The sequence below is a fragment of the Alosa alosa genome, chromosome 20, assembly GCF_017589495.1.
Source record: "Alosa alosa isolate M-15738 ecotype Scorff River chromosome 20, AALO_Geno_1.1, whole genome shotgun sequence".
Classification (NCBI taxonomy): Eukaryota; Metazoa; Chordata; class Actinopteri; order Clupeiformes; family Clupeidae; genus Alosa; species Alosa alosa.
This window is the reverse complement of record NC_063208.1, coordinates 23,966,658-23,984,525: the sequence shown is the minus strand read 5'-3', so window position 1 is coordinate 23,984,525 and position 17,868 is coordinate 23,966,658. Positions and strand designations below refer to the sequence as shown.

Below are 17,868 nucleotides of genomic sequence, written 5' to 3'. Positions count from 1 at the left end.
GCCATCGAAAACGGAATGAAATGTAGGCTTACCTGCAAACAATGTAAGAGGCCTATGCTGACTGCATCAGTGCTCAAAGTATTCTACAAGTTTATCAATTAATTGTTAGTAACTAACTAACTCGTTCAAATGTTCATACAAATTCACAAAGTTCTCATCAGGTGAGTGAAAGTGGTCATTTCAGATGTTTTTGCCAGCCCTTCATAAAACTCTCATAGTTTGAGAACTTCAAATTATTTGTAGGATATTGCTTGTTCACACTCTGAGTCTCTGGCCCTCTCTTAGAGCCAGGCACAGTGAGCTGGTCCTTGGAAGAAAAAGTTTGGGGACCACTGCTCTATGGTTTTAATTGTTGACTGGTTGGCTTGAGAGCAGGTAGTTAAACCATAGTTAAACCAAGAGAGTATCATGGAATTTAGAAAAAGCAAGGCACAGTCAACTGTTAGACAGTTTCTTATTATTTTAAAACAGACTAAGTTGGCTTTGATGGGTTTACTGACTTTTTTAATGACTTAAAATGTAACTATACCTACAGTAGATATCTCACCTCTGACACTTGTTCAATGAGCTCACTTTTGAGTGTTTTGTAGCAGATGATTTTTCTAATGGAATTAGTTTTCTTAGTGTTTAATGTTAAACAGGATGATTCAAACCAGGAAGACACTTTTACTAAGTTTCTATTTAGTTTGCAACTCAGTTATAGGTGTTAGTTAGGTTACCAGATGCATACACAACCGCATCATTAACATACATTTGGAGACCTATTTCAGGGCATATACGTCTGGCAAGTAAAGTCTGGTACAGACTGAAAAATATAGGACCCAAAACAGTGCCCTAAGAATGCCTTTTTTAAATCTAGGAAATACTGCACCAACTACATTCCCCTTATCAAGTGAGTGTTTCATATGTTCTGATAATAAACAGGTAGCTGTCTGTAGAATGGTTGTGTCTTAAACCAAACTGCAGAGGGTGCAGATAATGATTGGCCTCTAAGTAATGTAACAGTTGTTATGAGACTAGTGTTGTCACGATACCAAAATTAATGTTTCGATACCGATTCCAAGTCAAGAATTGCGATACTTCTTCAATACTTTCAAAAAAATGTATCTGATTTGGGGGCCCCACCACCTTGACATCATCATCAGTAATATTGAATATACTGTAGTGTGATCATTCACACCAGTGGCCATCCCAGATTCTGCTTGACTCTCTCCACACAAACACACATGGAAAATGATGGCTTATGTCATATTTCATATATTCTGCATAATTACTAGTAAATATATTTAGCAATTTGAAAACTATTCTAAAACTATAACTATTTTTAAACTATTACACTTAGGCATATCTTTAATGTGGTGTGTAGGTCTAATTGAGTGCACATTGGTGATGTGTAGGTGTAATTGAGTGCCTGTCACTTTAAGAGATACGTGAGAGTAATTGACCTTGTCTTACGGTTTTAGTCTAGTGAATAAAAGTTGCACATAGTGCATAAGGATATGTGGATGCAATTAATCATGTTTTGTATGTCATTAGATAAAATATATGTTCAAAAAATGTACCAGTCGAAGAAAATCTTTCTGGGATCATAGAAGAGATAAGTGTCTTGCAATGTTCATTAATGATTTTAGCGAGCAATAATTGTCAAACGTGACCTGAGCTAGCGGGATAGTTAGCAAGGATCTCTCTTCAGATGTAAAAGTTTGCCATGGTTGCTTAGCCTATTTCTAAATTAAATTGAACCCAAATAGTAGGCCTAAATGACCAAAATCCCACAGCCTAGGTAGGTTAGCAACACAAACTTGTGAGATGCAAGTGAGCAAATCAACTTGATATTAGCCTATTATGATGTGTTAGTGTGTTAGCATCACTTGAACTAGCAGCCATGTCTCGCTGTTTATAGCACGACAGCTGCGCTTACGTGTGTGTGAGGAGAAAAGACTCACAGCCACAGGTTAGGGGAGGAGGCGCTATCGATACTAATAAAATTAGGAATCGTGACATTTTTAATTTCAGGGTATTGCGATACTTTTGTAGTATCGGTGCACCGTGCAACACTATATGAGACAACTCTTTGGAGAGAACTGGCTGATAGGCCTGTAGTTGTAGGTCACGGTGATCAGTGTCAAGAACAGGAGGAGTCTAATTCATGGCGTTCTGTAAAAGTGTAGCAAGGAGACTTCTGGATAGTCAAGAGGACTTTGCACCGCCATGAGTGCATTACTGGAAAATTACTGAAGGGTGGGAAAATATTTTTTTTCCTGTTCAAAGTTTATGACAGGCCTACAGTAGGTAGAATTCTGGGATCTATCCGGGTAATGATGTGATTTGTATACTTTACTTGGATAGTCCACCCGCAGGGACTCTTAACAGATCATCTGTTCAGATTCAAGTTCAGTATGTAACAGTTACTGAACATCACCTTAACCAAATCCAACCCCTAACCTTGACCTTAAATTGCATTTGAAATGAGTGTCAACAGATAATCTAAGCCAGTGGTCCCCAAACTACAGCCCGCGGGCCGAATACGTCCCGCCACCTCATTTTGGGTGGCCCTCCAAAACATGTCCGTGGTATATAGCATCTGGCCCGCACGGGAGTACGACATCGTCAAACTATAACCTCCGTAATTTCCCCCATTCATTCTCTATGGCGAGTCTTAAAGGGGTGGTTCAGGATTTTGGACATAAGACCTTATTTCCAAGTAAGCAAGTGTGATATTTATCAGTGAAGACCGTTTTCAGCACGTTTCATCCAGTCCTTCTAATTGCAGAGTTCGCAGGTGCTAGGCTAGCGCAAGTCAACGGTATGTGCTAGCCTGCCACTAAAGACTAAAGTCTTACCCATTCCAAAGTACACCTGAGGCAAATTCCAGACAATCGATGTAAATGTCTGTGTTGATAGAATAGTGTAAGAAATACAACTACCCTTGCATCGCGTTGCAATAGTTATACTTTGGTCCCTAAAGTTGTTAGTAGTCATTTTGCAACTCAGCGGCGGACTGATATTACCAAGGCTACTACTAGGTATCCCCATTGGAGTGCGCTTTACTGTTTACTTTTCGGCGCAGTACTACTAACCGGAGCAAGTATAATTCCGCCGCTGCTAAGAAACTAGTCCCTCAAAATGTAATGCGATCGTTGAAATGCAAGGATAGAATAACGTTAGAAATAACACTGTCAATACAGACATTTACATCGATAGTCTGGCGTTATAATTTATTTGCCTCGGGTGTACTTTGGAGTGGGTAAGACTGTCTTTAGTGGCAGGCTAGCACATACCGTTGACTTGCGCTAGCCTAGCACCTGCGAACTCTGCAATTAGAAGGACTGGATGAAACGTGTTGAAAACGGTCTCCACTGATACATATCACACTTGCTTACTTGGAAATGAGGTCCTATGTCCAAAATCCTGAACCACCCCTTTAACAGTGCACATGTAATACTCTTTTTGTCCACTGGTTGTTTTGCCGCTGTTTCGCGTTTGCCATTGAAAACGGAATGAAATGTAGGCCTACTATACAGGACCTGCAATCAATATGAGGCCTATGCTGACTGCATCAGTGCTCAAAGTATTCTTAAAGTTTATCAATTAATTGTTAATAACTGACTAACTTCTATTCAAGTCATATTTCTGGGACTTTCTGGGATAATTATTTCTATTTTTATTCACTCGTTCAAAAGAGTTCACAAAGTTCTCATCAGGTGAGTGAAAGTTTGAATGGTGGTCATTTCAGATGTTTTTGCCAGGACTTCATAAAACTCTCATAGTTTGAGAACTTTAAATTATTTTTAGGATACTGTATTGCTTGTTCACAACTTGAGCTGTGTATGCAAAGACAGAGTTCAGAGTTCACACATTTTTGAATAAAATACTTTTGGGAACTAATACTGCTAATACTTTTGGGAATGCTAAAATCTTTTTATTAATATTATTTTATTTGAGCTTTATTTTACACTGATATGACATGATGGCAACATAAACACAGCTAGCAATAGTATTAAATTGCAGTAGCCTACTGTATGATTAAATGTAATGGAATATTCAACTAAGGTAGACTGCTAAGCACTAAGCTATTTATGGTTACTGATATACTTCGAGTCTCTGGCCCTCTCTTAGAGCCAGGCATAGTGAGATGGCCCTCGGAAGAAAAAGTTTGGGGACCACTGATCTAAGCAATTAAAGTGTGACTTGGATAATATTTATTTTCTCAGTAACACATTTAGGAAGAGAGGCTAATGTATAAATAGACAAAGCATCATCCTTCGTTACAGAGGTTTGGTTTTCAAAACATAAGGCATTCATTTGATGCCACACAAACCTATACAGTGAGAGCTGGGAACATACTTTGACGAAGGCGAGGGAGAAGGCAACGGTAGGTGTGGCGGTGGCGAACGAAGACCCATTCAAACGCCAGGCAGTAGAGCAGCTGTACGGCCTTAAGCCTCAGACAGCCACCATAAGCAGAGCCCAGGGCACCATCTAAACACAACAAAAGCGGCGAGAGAGAGAGAGAGAGAGAGAGAGAGAGACAGAGAATGAGAAAGAGAGAGATACAGCACGCTTCACATTTATTGGCACCCCTGGTAAAGTTGAGTAAAAAATAAATATGAAAAATAATCAAATAAATAAAAATAGATACAAATGGTATTTTGGAGATCCTTATTTTTGCAATAAACACAAAGAAGAAAAATCCAACCTTGAGAGGAAGCAAATTTATTCTGAGAAAAATCCTTCATAACAAAAACATGTGTCGCAATTATTGACCCCTCTGTATTTAATACTTTGTGAATTTTCCCTTTGCTAGTAAATAGCGCTTAATCTTCTCCTGTCACATCCCATAATGTTGGAGGAGAGAAAGCAGGGGATTTGAGATTATGCCTCTTTATAGACTCTCTCAAGAACATCCAGATTTAGGCAAAATGACTGTAGCATTCAGCCACTCCAGCCATCTCAATAGTTATTGACAAGAAATGCCTTTTCCTGGGGTGCCTTTTAAATAACATATCAACATGGAGGTCAATCTTTTGTTTAACTTGGACACCCAAGATGCATTTTTTTTCACAGTCTCTCCAATAGTGATCCTTATGGACTTTTTGCTTGTCTTACCCTCCTTTTCACTGTGTGTGTAGGCAACATGGGTCTTTGTGTAGGCAAATTGGTCACATTTCCAGTTGATTAGAATTGATTAATTATTGTTTTAGCTGTACATAACACACTTTCCCCATGTCTGAATTGTGTCAATGGTCTTTCCCATGTTGAAGAATAAGTAAGGTATTTGACCAGTAGGTCACTTTATTCATAAACCTCAGTGAAACAGGAAATCATGGATTACTGCTTGAAAGTTCAGAGAGATTAACTTAAAAAGTTGAAAATGAATGGGAAAAAAGCTTTAGTTACATTATGTTTATAAGATGTTGTAGGGGTGCCAATAATTGTGGTGCATATGTTCCTCATTGCGACACAAAGTTAAACCATCAAGATTTTGTTATACCTATTTTTACGTGCTAACTTTACCAGGGGTGCCAATACATGTGGAAAGTGCTGTATGAGGTCTAACACACCTTTATTAAACCCTTGTCTGACTGCCTTAGACCTACAAAACGCATACAACACAGAAATAAAGACACTATAACCAAAAAAGCTTCCAGGAAACAGGTAAAGGGAAACTAGAGGAATTCCAGCTGAGTCTGGGTCGTACCTGACACACACACACACACACACACACAGGGAACAGAGGCATCCCAGCTGGGTCTGGGCCATCCCTGACTGACCGTGGTTGTTCTGTTTGATGCAGGTGTATGTGGTTCTGGCCATCGCCCAAACCATCCTCAGGAAGAAGGCTGGAGTAGTCCCCACAGTCTGACCTTTAGGCAAACCCTGCACGCACACATGGAATCTGCACAAGAGGCAACGGATACAGGGCATCAAGGGATGAAAAATCACACACACACACACACACACACACACACACACACACACACACACACACACACACACACACACACACACACACACACACACAATGTAAACTCAGGTAGCCTGCTGGAGTGCCACAGGGTGTGTGATTACTGCATTCTGAAATAACCCTATATTTAAGCCCATTAAGTAATACCAGGAGTGATACCCTTGCCCTCTTCTCCACCCTGCTGTCAACACCCCCAAAACACACACACCCCCCAAACACACACACATCACCCTTGCCCCCATACACCGCCTCCCCCACCACCCCCCCCCCACCCGCCCCAAACACACACACACAGACATCACCCTTGCCCTCCCCTCCACCCTGCAGTACACTTCCGTTCCGTCCCACTACCATTAGGGCCTGTAAACAGGTGGCTTACATAAACACAGGGAAGTGGCCCAGCCCAGCCCAGCCCAGCGACTGACCATCGTAAACTCATCCTCCACGTTAAACATCAACTGGCCAGGACTCCAAGCACATGCAGTTACTTACACAGCAGCCCGCAGGCCTGTCCTTGGAGCTCTCCCAAGCAACACCAAGTCCAAAGTCTCTTCTATCGCCACTCAACAATCATATTCTGGGCATAATGATGGTAATGGAGTTCTTTTACAATGACTTGCTATAACCCCATGCTACGTGTGTGGCGACAGAACAAGGCTGGAAAACAGACTGTTATGATATCTACCGGTTTATTGTAGCTACATTGTGATCAACTGATAGAATAAGTTTGGGAAGAGGCAAGATTGCCCACCGCCTTTTCCCACGGCCCCTGGTAAAAAAAAAAAAACTTCAGAGAGCCGTTACCTCATAGCCTGGAGAAGCACGATCTTGTAGATGTTTTTATAGACGGTCTCCAGGGAATTTGTCTAAAGAGAAGATAAAGGCTTTTAAATCAGGTGAAACAAGAGGGAGATAATGTGAATTAAACATGTGGATAGCTGACTGCAGTACTATCCTTTACCATTGAGGGTAAATGGGATTATTTTCATCACTGGGTGATGATTCACTCTAAACCCTTATGGACGATTTCCATACAGTACATGAATAAAGTCTAATTCTAGACTAAATGCTTATTTCCAATGGTGATTTCCATTGCAGTTCTCTTTTGATCTAGGACTAGGATTAATCCATGTATGGGAAACTGGCCCTGAAAGAGACTAAATAATAAAATCTCTGTTGAGCTAAAATAGAACAAGAAAATGAGATAGATTGAATGTTAATTATTAATCCTACTTAACTGAACTGAACTTAAACTGCATAAAAAATCCTTCAGACTCGTCACTACTGACTGTTGTGCCTCCTTCACTGTCCCACCACCTACCAACTCAGTAGCAATAGCAATTCAGTCCTGTGAAACCAAAGCTGCAATATCAGTATATGTCTTCTTTTTATTTTATTTTATTTGTATTGATCCTTTATTTTACCAGGTGAGTCCCATTGAGATCTTACATCTCTTTTTCAAGGAAGCCCTGGACTCACAAGAGTAAAAAATGACACTTTACAAATTACACTTTTCTCCTCAGAGATATGTTTGTATAGCACTTCAATAGAGTGTCATTTAGTTAAAAACAGTCTTTCAATACATGCAATTTAATGCAATGCGTCTCCCTGAAAGAGTCTGAGGATGCACGAGGGGCGCTCACCCGGAGGTCCAGCAGGATGGCGTCACACTTGAGCCGCAGGATGGTCATCAGCTTCCTTCTCATGAACAACGCGGGGGAGCGGGAGGAGCCCAGGGTCAGGCTGTAGCGCAGCGATAGGCCAGCGTAACTAAGACAGAGCAGAGAAGTAAGACAAATACAGCAACGGGATTGGATACATCGAAAAAGCAAAAATGTCAAAAGTTATCTACACTACTGTGCTGACTTAAATCCAAAATGCCCTATTTTCCAGGGCAAGGCTTTAAACATCTTTCTAACTGGGAATTCTTGCCTTGGAGACAAGTGGGGGTATTGCACATTTATTTATTAATATTTAATTAACCAACATACATTTGATATACCAACAGTGAATACTTGGAAAAGCAGCAAGCTCCACTGCAACAAATATCATACTAGGACAACATTTCTGATATAATAGGTTGGTGCCAGGGCCAGGTATGAGAAGAGGAAGGTACTGATGTGGATAACTCTTACCTGGAGTAGTCATCAGAAATCTTGCCCTGTACACTAACCTGATAAATATGAACCCACTTATCAATATTTAACATGTAGAACACATGTGCAGGTGTCACCTGAATCATCTCCCAGATGAATATCTATCTAATCTGGAAAATAAATAAAATGTGGCATGCATGTTGTTTGGAGATCAGCAGTTACTCCTGAAGTTACTGGGTAAGCCAGTAACCTTGCTTTGTAGTATACCTCTGGTGAAGTAGTATTGTGCTGTGTTGGTTTGGGTTGTGCAGGTGAAGGGGGGCCTGTACTACGAAGGGAGCTTAACCTACCCAGATGTAACCCAGGGTTACTTTGTTAAACCAGGGTTGACAAAACCTGGTTATCTTACAGTTTTTTCTGAATGCTTAAACACATTTTTTGTAACTAAGGCTTTTTTTGCAAAACTCTACACACAAATGGCAAAACCACTCACTGAGTTAAGCAAAAACTAAAAGCACAAACACTGCTTTGCACTCAGTTTGCAATTTTGTAACACACACTTTGCACAACTGTAGGCACAATGGCTATTTTTACACTATTTTGCCAACTCTCTGGCACACTTTCTCATGTGAAAACTGTTTTAGATAATTAGTTCACTTTGCAATCAGCCTAAGCACTATAAATAAGCTACAGGTAATGTACAATGGGTACAATGGAGTGAGCAGGAAGAGTGGGAAGAGAAAAAACAGACAAAAAAAAAAAAACAGTCTACATGTGGGATATTGTCATGTCAGGCCTGGATCGTCATTCCAGAATATATTTTTTCCGTGCCTTGGACTAGGACATTGCATGTGATGTAGACAGAAATTTTGAGAGAGGGGCGACCCGATGTAGATTGATTTGTTTTGTCTCAGTGAAATGCTATTTTGTGTTTTGACTTGGAAAAACACACTTGTGTTTGTTTTGATGTGTGTAAATAAACACTAACACTTGAAGTTGGGATCCCTGTATGTTTACAGAACTATGACAAAAGTATGACCTCAAACTGACATAGTCTACCTTGTGCACAGAGAAAGCAAAAGCCAGATGTGTTTTTATTCATACCATCAGTGTGTTGTTGGCACATTGTGTGCTTACTATTGTGATGGCTTGTGTTTACTGTTAGATACGAAAACACCATTTTTACGAAGGTGTGAAGAGTTAAGCAAGGTGTGTTAGCTTTTGCAAGAGAACTACAATGTTTTGCTGATTGGGTGAGAGGTTTTGCCATTTGTGTGTAGAGTTTTGCAAAAAAAGCCATAGTTACAAAAAATGTGCTTAAGCAATCAGAAAAAACTGTAAGTGGTGTTAATCGGAACTACGACTATGATTATGAAGTTGATTTGTTGAGCCAGGGTTAACCTAATTGGAGTTTGTGTGCGTTCACATAAAAGGAGCGGGTTGCAGCGCAAGTCACCACTTTCAATGATGACGCGATCACCTTATTTTACGGATGAGGAATGCAAAATTATTATGCCAAGTTATGAGGAATTAAAACACACTCTACGACAAAAATCAAATATGTCGGCAGTGAACAAAGCAAGGCAAGGCTGTTGGCAACGTATTGCAGATCGGGTAGCCTAAATGCCTAAAAGTAAAGTTTTATTTCCACATGTTCTTCAAATATGTGTTCCGGAGGATTAATAGCTTGCGGAATGTATGAAATGAGTTGAAATAATTAAATTGCCTATTTTGAGTTCATAGAAATGCCTACAGATGCAACACAATTTAGAAGTGGGCATATAGATTACAGTAATAGGATAATTGAATGTTTAAGTAGCCCCCATTGACTGATTTAGTGTATGCCTAATCCTGTGAACATTTCAGATGCAACACCATTGCCAAATGCACATGAATTTCCTGAATTTCCCCTCGGGGATCAATAAAGTATCTATCTATCTATCTACATGGCAGCAGGTGAAAATGAAACACAAACACATTATTCAGAATAGTAGGTTTATATAGTTATAGCTTGCATTAATATGTCTTAATTATGAAAAAATGTAGGCCTAGTATGCTTAAAGCCTTCACTTGGCCTCTGTTTTACAGCTAACAAGAAAAAGGTGTCTTTGAACACTACTGTAAGGAGTGTTTTACAGTAGCAGAGGAGTTGGCCATCATAAAAAAATAGTGGAAGGCCGATTGTGGAAGGGGTTGAGGGAGGCATTCGGTCGGATTCTGGTGCTGTGGAAATGTGTAGCCTTTATGTGCAGGGGTACAGTAATATGACATTCAATTCAACAAGTTTGTTAAAATTGATTTTAATTTAAATGTCCGATTTATTTTAGGCTATTTTGCTCAGATGTTCAGCATACTGTAGGCCTAGGCCTATGTCCGATTTATTTTCGGACATACAGTAGGCCTATTCTTGCTCAGATGTTCAGCATCACCGATTAGATGGAAAACATGAATGTCCACGTAAGGGCATTGCTATGACGGGTGACATTAGAGACTTCTGCCTAGATCATCTGACAAAGATAACAAATTCCCTCGGCTGACAATATATATTATACAATATATATATGGCAGTCTCTAAAACCCCTCGAAGAGAGCACCTCACGATTTGCGCTCCGATGTCATTTGGATCATCCAGGTACGCCGACATAGTCTCGAATTGTTAGTGGAGGGGTGGTAGGCTACTTATAAAGGGTGTGGTTAACGGAAACCTCGGGTTAACCAAGAACATAACCTGCTCGGAACAGGTTTGAGATGCAGCATAAATTGCCATGGCAGCATACCTCGGTTAAAACCTATCCACCTTTCGTAGTACGGGTTAATCGGGAACTTACGCCACACGTGATCAAGTTACTCTCGAAGTTACCCAAATAAGCCAGTAACCCCGCTTCGTAGTACAGGCCCCAGGTGAAGTAGTATTGTGCTGTGTTGGTTTGGGTTGTGCAGGTGAAGTAGTATTGTGCTGTGCTGGTTTGGGTTGTGCAGGTGAAATAGTATTTTGTTCTATTGTGTCCTGCAGGTGGCACTATACTCCGTAGTATATCCCTCTGGTGACTGACGTGACTCTCACCTGGAGTAGTCGTTGGAGACATCCAGGGTCTGTGTGTCCAGCAGCAGGCCGCACCAGGGGAAGAGGCAGTGCTGGGGCAGCACCTGCACCCCGGGGAACCTCACGCCCTCCTCCAGCGGGAAGTTCACCGCCACCTTCTGGGGGTTCACCACACAGCCGTACTGGGGCACCCCCGCCAGCAGGGTCCTGTCCAGTGGGCACAAAGCAGGCAGAACACCTTGTTTTTGGTCTCTTCTCAAACTCTTATTCTATTATTTTATTCATCTTTCATTTCTTTATGTCAAATGATTTAACTTTACTGGAAACCACTTAGGTACTTCTGTTGTTGTTGTTTTTTTAAATCATACTTTATAAAAGTAACTTGACTTTATTTGAGCCAACTCCATTACAGTGGTTATAACAGCAGTACAATCTATTGTTTATAGAACTTCTCTGTGCAAAAACGCACCTTAAAAATGTTAATAACACAGTGAATGAGAGTGGGAAAGGGGAACAGCTTATTCACAAAAAATAGTTACATAGCAGATAAACAACTTGCATGACGTGTTAGGGTTGTGTGTTTGAAAGGGAAACAGCCATTGGGGGTTTATAGTATGCCTTTTGTCAGAGACTCACTTGAGAAAATACATGGCTCTGTTGAGTTTAGGGGTGATGAGGAGAGAGTCATCCACCAGCCTCATCAGGCACCTAATGAAAGGGAAGAAAAAACATTGCAAGTCAGGGTTAAAGGAGAAGTCCTTGAATCTGCCAAAAGCTTGTTATGTTGATATATGAGCTCAAGAACCAATCAAATGCACCCTCACTTTTTTATGTACAAATAATTTTAGGTGCTTTACATGCCTTTAATCAGACAGGACAGTAGACAGTGACAGAGAGATGAGGTGGGAGCGGGAAATGACCCAGTTTGGACTCGAACTGAGCGAGCGCTGCAACCAGATGCGCCACAGCACCCCCTACACCCTCACTTCTGTGAAACAACATTGTCGATTGGTGTATGGAAAGCACCTAAGCCACTTACCCATCTACAGGACCACAGTTGTTTTTTAGCAAACACATTATATAGACAGCAAAAGGACCAAACAATTTCCACTACATTTGCTGAGGCATTATGGACTACAATCAAGCACCTTTTTGTGTTCCTTTGACACATTTACAATAGTGACACCTACTGGCCAGATGAGATTTTGCAGGGCCATTTTTTAAAACTAACCACACCACCATCATGGAGCTTCAGTATGCGGATGACAAAGCTATCACAGCCCACTCCTCAGGAAATCTCCAGAGCATTCTGAAAGGCATACAGAGCCCTGGGTCTAGCCTTAAACATCAAAAAGACCCAGGTCCTATACCAACCTCCACCCAACCAGCCATCAATTCAGCTCACCATAAACATACACAACACCACTCTCGATAATGTTGATCACTTCCCCTACCTCGGCAGCCTTCTCTCCTCTAAAACTCACATTGACTCTGAGGTCAACCATCGCCTGAGCTGTCCTCCTGGTCAACAATACACACAACAGATCCTGTACTCTCAGCTGAGGAAAGGTCAGCGAGCCCAAGATGGACAAAAGAAACGTTTCAAGGACAATATCAAAAACAGTCTAAAGAAATTCAACACCACATCAAGCAACTGGGAGCACATTGCATTAGACAGGCACCGCTGGAAGAAATCTGTGCAGCTGTGTCGCTGAGACAAAGCAACATCGCCGCAAGAGAAGACAGAAAAAGGCTCCACCACCACCCACCACATCAACATCTCCTGCTCACACTGCACCACAAAATATGGAGCATGGATCGGCCTCTACAGCCATCTGAAGACCCACACTGCACCAAAATATGGAGCACGGATTGGCCTCAACAGCCATCTTAAGACCCGCAAGACGCACCTACGTCTCCAACGATGGTGTGTGTGTGTGTAAGAATGTGAGGTTCTGTGTGACGTACCCTCCTTTCTCAGTGACGTGGCTGAGCAGGGACTTTTCCATGTGACCATAACACAGATTACACAGCATACTGGACACCACCGACCCCTGAGGGATGCCACAAACCTGCCGGAACGTTCTAGAACAAAACAAAAACAAAAAACATAAAATATGACAAATACCCACAAACATGTGAAACCACACCGCCTTTAAGATCAACTAATAAAAAAGTACTGATGTATAGATGGATTGATTTATTGATGGTTGGATGGATTTCAAAAATACTCACTGCTTTCCAAACCGAACAACACAACTCTTAAGCATCTGTTTGAAAAAGGCAAGCAAGTCTCCTCCCTTTATATCTGGTGAGTTATACTGCAGGAAGAAAAGGGCCATTAGAGGCGTGAGGGTTGCAGGAGGAGAACACACAGTTAAGTCAGCTTCATTAAGCACGAGTACATTTTATGTGGTTAATGTCACTTCTATTGGTCACCAATCATTCACACTCACATTCTCCACCAAAATGGCATTGTGGAGTTTCCCCTTCTCCTGTTCCTGCATCACAAAACCTTTCATGTTGATACAGGCCTGGGCCTCTGCCTGGTAGCAACACACACACAGACACATACACACACAGTATTACTTGTCATTTTATTTATTGCTGGGGATATCATATTTTTATGTCTTATGCTTAATAATTGTGTGTGTGTGTGTGTGTGTGTTTACTCACCCTTGTGCAGAACTGTTTTCTCAGACCCTGCAGGGGATCGCTCCAGACTTTGGCGTACTGTCGCACAGAGAAAGCCACGTCCTGCACAGGCAGAAGCACCTCACTGACCACACGCACAAGCTTGTCATGAGGCAGGCTGTCATATGCTCCACTGACGTCCATCTGCCAGAGAAAACAACAAAGAAATACTGTGGTGTCATTTCATTTTCACTGTAGACAGTAAAAAAAAAAAAGTTTTGAACGGTTTAATGCAGGTTTTAAATACAAATAAAGGAAGATGACTTTTCCATCCAGTTGATTTCAAAGCATTATAAAAAGTAAGACATCTCTGCAGTTTCTCACATGCACGCAGGCACACACTTTGACAAAGTAGATAGATAGATAGATAGATAGACACACACACACACACACACACACACACACACTTTGACAAAGTATAGTGGTATGGGTTTGGTCTTCTGCTGCCGAGCGGTGGTCTTTAGGACCCTGTGGATGTCCTGTCTTCCCCAGACTGTGGAGCCTAGCAGGGTCGGCGAGGACTTCACACACACACCCAACACATCACGCAGGTTCTTCACACTCCGCTGGAAGCGCTGGCCAAAAATAAACACAAACACCACTACCATAATACACACATGCTCTGGACGTACAGTGGTGGTCCTTTAAATAAAACACAAACACCACTACCATAATACACACATGCTCTGGACGTACAGTGGTGGTCCTTTAAATAAACACAAACACCACTACCATAATACACACATGCTCTGGACGTACAGTGGTGGTCCTTTTAACACTAACACTCAATTTATCTCAGGTGCCAGTGCTTTATAGATGGGGTGTGCCCCCAAAATATATACGCAATATATATAAAGAGAGCCTTGCCTTTCTTCTTCATGATGCTCGAGAACACTAGCACAAACATATATTGCAATCGTATAAAGCTATGTTGATGATCCTCTATGTATTCTTCTACAGTGAAAGTCATTTCTCCACACCTTGGTTACAGGATCCGTTCCCACGACTCGTGTGATGGGCCGCATGCCGTGAGTTTTGGGGATGAAGCGAAGTCGAGCGGTCACTGTGGTTTTGGGGAGGGACGCCACCTCCAGTGGCGTAAGGGTTTGCCACTGGCCCTTGGACTGGTGCTCCCTGAGAAATTAGGGATGGCGGTAGCATAGTGGTTAAGGAGCTGGGCTCGCACGCAGTAGTCTGAAAAGTTGTGGGTTCAACACCCGGTTTGCACTGTTGTGCCCAGCAAGGCACTTAACCCCGAGTTGCTCCGGGGACAATGGCCCTTGTAATATACTTGATATATGCAAGCAAGTCATTTGGATAAAAGCGTCTACTAAATGAATAAATGTACATTTGAAATTGAATGAAGACTATGTATTTTGGAGTCAGAAACACAAAGAGTTTTCATGGAGGATCAATACTGAATGGCGGTATTTTAACGCCATCATACCGCTAACCTTGATACCATCTGTGCTAATCACACAGCTACTCATGACATACAACTTGAGTTTTCTTGCAGTTGCTAAGAAACCACATGTACTTCAGCCACAATCATTATATTCAATGGAAGGGACCACAACATGCTTCACCTGAATGCCAGGTTACGAAGCTTGTTCCAGACTTCTCGTCTGTAGAACCGTAGGGCGTGCTTCCGGCCCATGCTCTCTGTGACATAGAACGTGGCTTTGACCAGACCCAGCACGTAACTATCCAGCAGCCAGGCCAGGAACTGGCCCAGGAGACGCTTCCGGTACCGGTGCTCACTGGGACAGTGGGCTGAATGAACGAGGGGAGAGAAAGGAAAAGGAGGGGGAGAGATGGAGTGAAAGAAAAAAGAACGACAAGAGAAAGAGAGAAAGAAAAGAGAGAGAGAATTAAAGAAAGAAAAAAAAGAGAGAAAGAATGAGTGAGTGAGTGAGTTAGAGAGAGATGGCATATGATAAGGCGATATGTTTCATAACATCCTGAAGTATACAAGTATACAAATTATATACAAATTTTCATTACAAAGTAGCAAAACACTACTCTAACACAACAGAGCACAATCAAAACATTGCCACACAACATCAGAAGGCAGGATCACCCAATACAACACAGAAATGACCAAACAGAGCCTCCACACCACCACATACACATACCTCTGGCCTTGAGACCCAGCCAGTGGCAGTCTTGGACCTTCACGCGCCACATGACCTGCGCCAGGGAGAGGCTCTCAAACTTCCCCAGCCTCAGCAGCTGCTTGACCCGGGCGAGGAACAGGGCGCGGTTCTGTTCGGACCCCCACAGCTCCTCCGGCACCACGTAGAGAAGACACTCGCGCACGAACAGGTAGACCCGGTACGGCAGGCAGTGGGCCGCCAGGAGAGACGCCATGTCACTCCCCGGCCCGGTGCCGGCGGTGGTGGCTACCGAACACTTCTTGCGCATGAAGTGGAAGTAGGGGCACTTCCTGTGGTTGCGCAGCAGGCGGCTGAAGAGAGGCGCCATGTTGAAGAAGCGGCGGGGGAGTCTCCTGGGGCTGGGCTCCTCGCCGCGCAGGTACGCCTCGCCCTGCAGGAACACCAGACGCACCACGTCGGGCCCCTGGAGGCCCCTGGGGCCGTTGGCCCCGCACGTCGCCAACTTCCTGTTGAGCAGAAAGCCCCTGAGGCCGCTGCCACCGTAGAGAACGCGAAGCATGCGGATGAAGCACTCCGACGGCCGGGGAGAGGGCTGGTCTGCTGGCTTCCAGCTAAAAGAGCCATGAGAGGTGGCCGTAGCCTGGGCTGTTCCTGTGGCCCCTTTGGGGTGCCTGGAGACACGGGAGTTTTCATTGATAGCCTGAGTGGCATTGATGTTGTGATGGGAGGTCTGTTCACTATTGATGATATCGGTGTTGTGACTTGGCCCTGCAGAATCACATGTCCTCTCCACTGCCGGGCAACGTCTTCGTTTCCCTGGTAATCCTTCATCATCTCCAGCACATTCCTTCCCATTTTCCCTTTTCCTCTTTCTGGAAACTTCTTGAGAACGTACCTTGGTCCTTGACCGTCTCCCCTGGCTATTCCTTGGTGGATTGGCTGGAGGAGGTTGAGAAGGAGGTTTACAGAGGAGGAACCTGAATGAGGCGTTGGCGGACATCAAGTCGTATACAGGCACTCCACACACCTGGAAAAGACAGGTGGGGGGCGCAGCAGTAAATAAGGAGCAGTTTCGCAGCAGGTGTTGGGTGAGATCAGTGCCCAGTCGCTGGTTAATTTTCTTCCAGAGGTCACTGCTGTGAATAAACGCGGGACTCATGGTTATCACGCCATGGAATTTGAAAGGGTCTGCATCTCCGTCTTTGTCACTCCAAAGGTAACCAAACTTGAGGACGTTTCTGTTCTTGTTCTTCATCATGGTGTTCAGGACGTAAGCGAGGACCTCCGGTAACGTGCTGAGCTTTTAAAAGACAGATGCGAGAGTTTAATGGCTCCATGGTTTTCGCTGGTAGACTTTCACTTAACACCAACGCATTTCAGTGCAATGCATTTCAGAGTAATAGGGTAAAAGAACTGCATGTGTTACAAGACAATATAAGCAACCTCAGTAGTAATGTGCTTGCATCTGCTGTGTACGTGTTTACGCTCCGTAATATTCCTTTCGCGGAGTAATGATGTAAACGAACAACATGTGTTAGATGCATGAATCTGCTGAAAGTCTGAAACCAAATGAGGCTCGTCGCACAATAGACACGAATAGAGAAAAATACCTGGTCGCTACTCGGAGCATCTTTCATCGGCTTCTCAACGCACACGATTAGCCCTTTGAGGAGCGCCTTGAAGCGACTGGTATCGGAATCTTCAACCAAGGCTACTTTCCTGCCATCGCTGAGAGTGACACCATCGACATACTCTTCTATTGTTTGAACAGTTGGATAAAGTGAACGAAGTATGTCAAGGAGACGACATAAACCAACCTCTGCCATGTCTTTTCTTTAAAAAAAACACAGGATAGTCAGAAGTGTCGGTCATAAGCTACTCGTGTTTCCACACTTCCTGTTTTGATCATTCCCGCGGTACGAAGGGAACCAATGAGATTTTAACAGAGGT

The 17,868-nt window shown here is 42.9% G+C and overlaps 1 protein-coding gene across 3 annotated transcripts in view; it reads right to left on the bottom strand.

Moving 5' to 3' along the window:
* The window catches only part of tert (telomerase reverse transcriptase), a 19,679-nt gene extending 1,811 nt beyond the window's left edge, over positions 1-17,868 (bottom strand). The window contains exons 1-15 of one of the 3 annotated variants that reach the window (XM_048229450.1): positions 17,529-17,866; positions 15,937-17,218; positions 15,388-15,574; positions 14,782-14,935; positions 14,209-14,376; positions 13,784-13,945; positions 13,564-13,653; positions 13,343-13,428; positions 13,076-13,192; positions 11,744-11,815; positions 11,129-11,314; positions 7,612-7,738; positions 6,773-6,834; positions 5,775-5,899; positions 4,348-4,482 (exon numbers count right to left, since the gene is read on the bottom strand). In XM_048229450.1, coding sequence (XP_048085407.1) covers positions 4,348-4,482; positions 5,775-5,899; positions 6,773-6,834; positions 7,612-7,738; positions 11,129-11,314; positions 11,744-11,815; positions 13,076-13,192; positions 13,343-13,428; positions 13,564-13,653; positions 13,784-13,945; positions 14,209-14,376; positions 14,782-14,935; positions 15,388-15,574; positions 15,937-17,218; positions 17,529-17,744 — 3,169 coding nt within the window. In that variant the 5' untranslated portion in view covers positions 17,745-17,866. Of the gene's footprint in view, positions 1-4,347; positions 4,483-4,760; positions 5,900-6,772; positions 6,835-7,611; positions 7,739-11,128; positions 11,315-11,743; positions 11,816-13,075; positions 13,193-13,342; positions 13,429-13,563; positions 13,654-13,783; positions 13,946-14,208; positions 14,377-14,781; positions 14,936-15,387; positions 15,575-15,936; positions 17,219-17,528 lie in introns of those variants that run through there. The other 2 variants (XM_048229448.1, XM_048229451.1) reach the window with 2 other exon arrangements.